Source organism: Bos indicus, chromosome 19 (genome assembly GCF_029378745.1).
Source record: "Bos indicus isolate NIAB-ARS_2022 breed Sahiwal x Tharparkar chromosome 19, NIAB-ARS_B.indTharparkar_mat_pri_1.0, whole genome shotgun sequence".
Classification (NCBI taxonomy): domain Eukaryota; kingdom Metazoa; phylum Chordata; class Mammalia; order Artiodactyla; family Bovidae; genus Bos; species Bos indicus.
The window spans coordinates 38,792,870-38,797,105 of record NC_091778.1 but is presented as its reverse complement, the minus strand read 5'-3'; the positions used below and the strand labels follow the sequence as shown (position 1 = coordinate 38,797,105).

At 51.6% G+C, this 4,236-nt stretch overlaps 1 protein-coding gene across 1 annotated transcript; it reads right to left on the bottom strand.

The window, feature by feature from the left end:
• Nucleotides 1-638: 638 nt before the first annotated feature.
• GIP (gastric inhibitory polypeptide) lies at nt 639-3,889 on the bottom strand. Its single transcript, XM_019980913.2, has 4 exons — nt 3,798-3,889; nt 2,182-2,328; nt 1,539-1,628; nt 639-783 (listed from the first exon to the last, which is right to left on the bottom strand). Exons 1-4 carry the CDS (start codon nt 3,887-3,889, stop codon nt 639-641), a joined length of 474 nt encoding a protein of 157 aa, XP_019836472.2.
• Between the last annotated feature and the right edge of the window lie 347 nt (nt 3,890-4,236).

Below are 4,236 nucleotides of genomic sequence, written 5' to 3'. Positions count from 1 at the left end.
CTAAGACATGATATTAATAAACTGAAAGACTTCCTAGCTGAGGAGGAGGATTCAAGGATTATTGAGACCAGCTGGAGCTACAGAGAAGGGCAACGTTCCTCCAACTCTAGGGGTTTCATCACTGAGAAGCTGCCATGGCACAAGGGTACTGAGGGAAAGCTGAGGATGCTATGGTCTTGGGTGGATAGGGCAGGTGAGAGCAGCGTCTCACCTGGAGGAAACTGAGGAAGAAGTGAAAGTGGTACGAATATCTGTCAACATTGCCAAACTCTTAATACTCTGCAGATGTTGCTGTCACCCTTTTCCTAGCATTATCTCATTCAAACCCCACCAAATCCTATGAAGTGGTTTAAATAACCCTGACTTTCACAAAAATGCCTCTTTGCGACCCCATGGACTGTAGCTACCAGGCTCCTCTGTCCATGGGATTTTCCAGGCAAGAGTACTGGAGTGGGTTGCCATTTCCTTCTCCAGGGGATCTTCCCAACCCAGGGGTTGAACCCGGGTCTTCTGCATTGCAAGCAGACGCTTTACTGTCTGAGCCACCTGAGAAGTCTCAAGTTTCAGAGAGTGTAAGTAATTTGGCAGCCTGTTTTGGGGTGAAGATCTGAACCCACGTCTGACTCCAGAGTGAGAGCTCACAGCCAATATGCAATATGCCCAAAGCTGCTAAACTCCCACCTGAGCCTGCAGAGCTCCATCTGATCCACCATCCAGGCCAGCAGCTCTCGAATCAGTAAATGCTTTAGCAAATCTTCATCACTGGGGTTCTTGGGCAGGGAGCTACAAAGAAGAAAGCCTCTGGCAGGCCCCTTAAGCCCAGGCCCCACCCAGAGAGAGTAAACACTGGGGCTGGGACTCCGGCGTGGTGGGACAAGGTGGGGCGGGGGTGGGGGGTGCGAGTCAACACAGCTGCCTCTCAGTTGTCTCAGCTTTCAAAGCTCCGCCCAGATCTGTCGGCCAGGGAATATAGGCTCTTCCATACAGGCAGACAAACAATTCTGGTGGGAGACATCCCACCCACCCACCTCTACAGTTTTCCCAGAGTGTATTCCAGCCCCGCAGAGATTACTTTGGGAATGTTCACTCTTTAGAATGATCTGTGTCAATTCCTCAGCTTCCTACAGAGACAGGGTAACTGATTTCAGGGGACTGGCCTTGGGAGGGTCCTTGTTCCATAAAAGCCTTCCTGAAGTTTAGCAGACAAAAGGGAGAAGCCAGTTTCTGAAGTCCCTCCTGGAGCCTTGAGCTCCTGGACTTGAGTCTCTCCTGGACTTGGTGACTCTGCACATTAAGTCATCAATCTTAGAAACTCTAGCCCCAAATCCCCTCCCAGGACCCCCATCCCCATTCCTCCTAGGCTATTCCCTTAGGCTTGGGCTGATCTCCAGGAGCTCTGTGAAGACCCCTCTTTGAATTCTGGGTAGAAGAGGATGCTTGTCTGGGGCCTAGCCCTGCTCCGGTCTGGGAAAGGGAACAATGAGGTGGGAGTGAGTCGGAGGCCCCACCCCCACCCCTTCCCTTGCAGGCAGACTCACCCCTGCTCCTCCTTTGCCTCCTCCTTCCTGTTAGACTGATGGGCCAGCTCTAGGGCCCCAGCCTCCCTCTGGGTGATGTTGTGTATCCAGCTGGTAAAATAAAGATTAGGGAATAGGTAGGGCCAGGGGCGATTCCAGATATTCTCCAGCCCAAAGAAGCTCCAACCATTTGGTACCTCAACCCAAGGAGCAGAGGGTACCTCTTTCTTCAGTCAACCTCCCAACTGCTTGTCTTCAGCTGCCAGTGAAAAGCTTTTCAAAAGCTACCACGCAGGTCAAACAGCAAAGTCAGGGAGAGAGACTTTGCAAAGAGAAGACCGAGATCAGCTCATCTTATTTCCAAAGTCTGAAGCTGCCACCACTGAAGAGTCATTGGCAGCAGTTCAGCTCCTCTGCCTTCATCCCCAGCCCCCTAGGGATCCTCTCAGAGCCCAAAACACCTTCCCTGACCCCTCCCCTTAGAAGCAAAGGATTGGAAAATTGCCCACGTCCTGCCCTCAGACCGGACTGCTGCCTGAGCCAGGAGCCCAGGCAGGACTGCCGTGCAATTCAGCTCCCGATCAGCACCTAAGTGAAAGACGACATTGGGCTTGTGCATCACACAGAGCACAGGGAGCAGGGGTTGGGGGTGCACGTGACTCACTCGCTCTTCTTCCCCTTCTGCGCCAGTAGCCAGTTCACAAAGTCTTGTTGGCGGATCTTGTCCATGGCGATACTGTAGTCACTGATGAAGGTGCCCTCAGCATACCTGGTTGCTCGAGGCTGGGAGCCACTGGCCTTAGAGTGGAATCTGAGAGGCAGGGAGGGGAGAGAGAGGGAAACCGAGGTGCCACAGAAGGAGCAGAGAGCGCAACAATAAATGATTGTCACCACCATCTGAAAAGGAAGCAACCCATTTCTTGGGAGTCAGTTTTTATGGAGTCACCCTTTTGTCCATGCATCACGCCCCTGGGACTTTATCCTTAACTCAAGAGCCCACTTCCTGCATCCTCACTATGTGAGGCTCTGGCTTCTGGGCAAAGATCAGAGGTTCCCCTCGTCCCCAAGGACTGAATCAGAGTTCCCTCCTTCGCTCCTTTTGTCCTGGTGCCACCCAATTCAGTTATTCGGTTCTCAGTTTCCTAATAATGGGCTTCCCTGGTGGCTCAGACGGTAAAGCGTCTGCCTGCAATGCAGGAGACCTGAGTTCGATCCCTGGGTCAGGAAGATCCCCTGGGGAAAGAAATGGCAACCCATTTCAGTAGTCTTGCCTGGAGAATTCCATGAATGGAGGAGCCTGGTAGGCTACAGTCCATGGGGTCATAAAGAGTCGGACATGACTGGGTGACTTCACTTTCACTTTTCCTAATAAGAGTGAGCTCTTATAAAACAGGACTTAATATGAGTCAGGTCCTGTACAAGTCCTTTAAAACATAAATTCATTGTGTAGGAGGTAGACACTACATGTCTTTGGCGAGTGAGGCAACCACGAAGCAGAGAGATTAATTTAGCGCAAGCGTGAGCAGGGCTGACCCTCAGCTAGTCTGGGTCCAGGTCTACGGTCTTTAACTTCTACACGATGTTGTCTCAAACTTCCACGGCCAAGTTGATAGGGCCATATGGCTTGTCCTTGCATCTGAGAAGGCCTAACTCTACTCAGACGTGTCTCTCTTGGTCTCCCCAACACACAAACAGAGTCCCCTACTGTGTGTGTGTGTGTTCAGTTGCTAAGTCGTGTCTGACTCTTTGCAACCCCATGGACTGCAGCAGACCAGGCTTCCCTGCCCTTCACTATATTTCCCCCTATTATATTCACTCATAACCTTCTCTGACTCTCCTCACAGCACTCATGACAGTTTGAAGTTTGCTTAGATGGGTCTTTGTCTTCCCCTTGGATCTATATGCTCCATGAGGACAGGTGGCATTTGCGGACCGCTCTTCATGTGTATCCCTTGTGCCGAGCACACAGGAAGCTGCCTATAAAATCTGATCAAATGCACAAACAAATGAGCAGTTAAGGCTTTCATCAGGGAGATACTTTCACCTACTTCAGCCACTTCACTGCTGGGAAGTCCTTCCGGAGATTTAACTGCAATCTCTCCAGCTGCAACAGTAGCTGGTAAAAATACTCCCTGGTTCTAGCCTCGTTCTGCACCCCTATTACTGTAAGGTTTTCCCTCGAGCATCTTTCTTCTTGGCCTGGGATTCCTCCCTTTCTTACCTGTCTCTTGAAAATAAGAACCCAGTCATCCCCTCAGCCACCTGACCCCTCCTTCTCACCCCAGCTTGGAGTGATCCTCTTCTTTCTCCCCCAGCACCACTGCCAGGAGCAGGGACACCACCAGCAGGGAGAAGGTCTTCATGGCCAGCATCTTCCAAGGGTTCTTTCCTGTGATAAGAGAGAAAAGGACAAGGGTGAGAAGAAGCCCTGTGCTGAGGGGATAGCCAGTATGGTGGTGCACTTAGGAGCCCTGGAGCCTGTGGGGAATCTGGAAGCTGGGGGCCAGGCCTTGGGAGTTAGAGCTTTTCTAAGACCCTGGAGAAATACCTTGGGGATGGTGAGGGGTGCTGGCATTACAGCTAGAAGGGACATTAGAAGGCACATGGAACCTGGCCAAGAGTGAACCTGTTTTGGGGGTTTTAGGAGGAGTCTAAGCAGGGAGGAAGGAGGGCAGCAGGGAGCCTTCCTGGCAGGAGAAAGCAGTGAAGGCTTGTATGT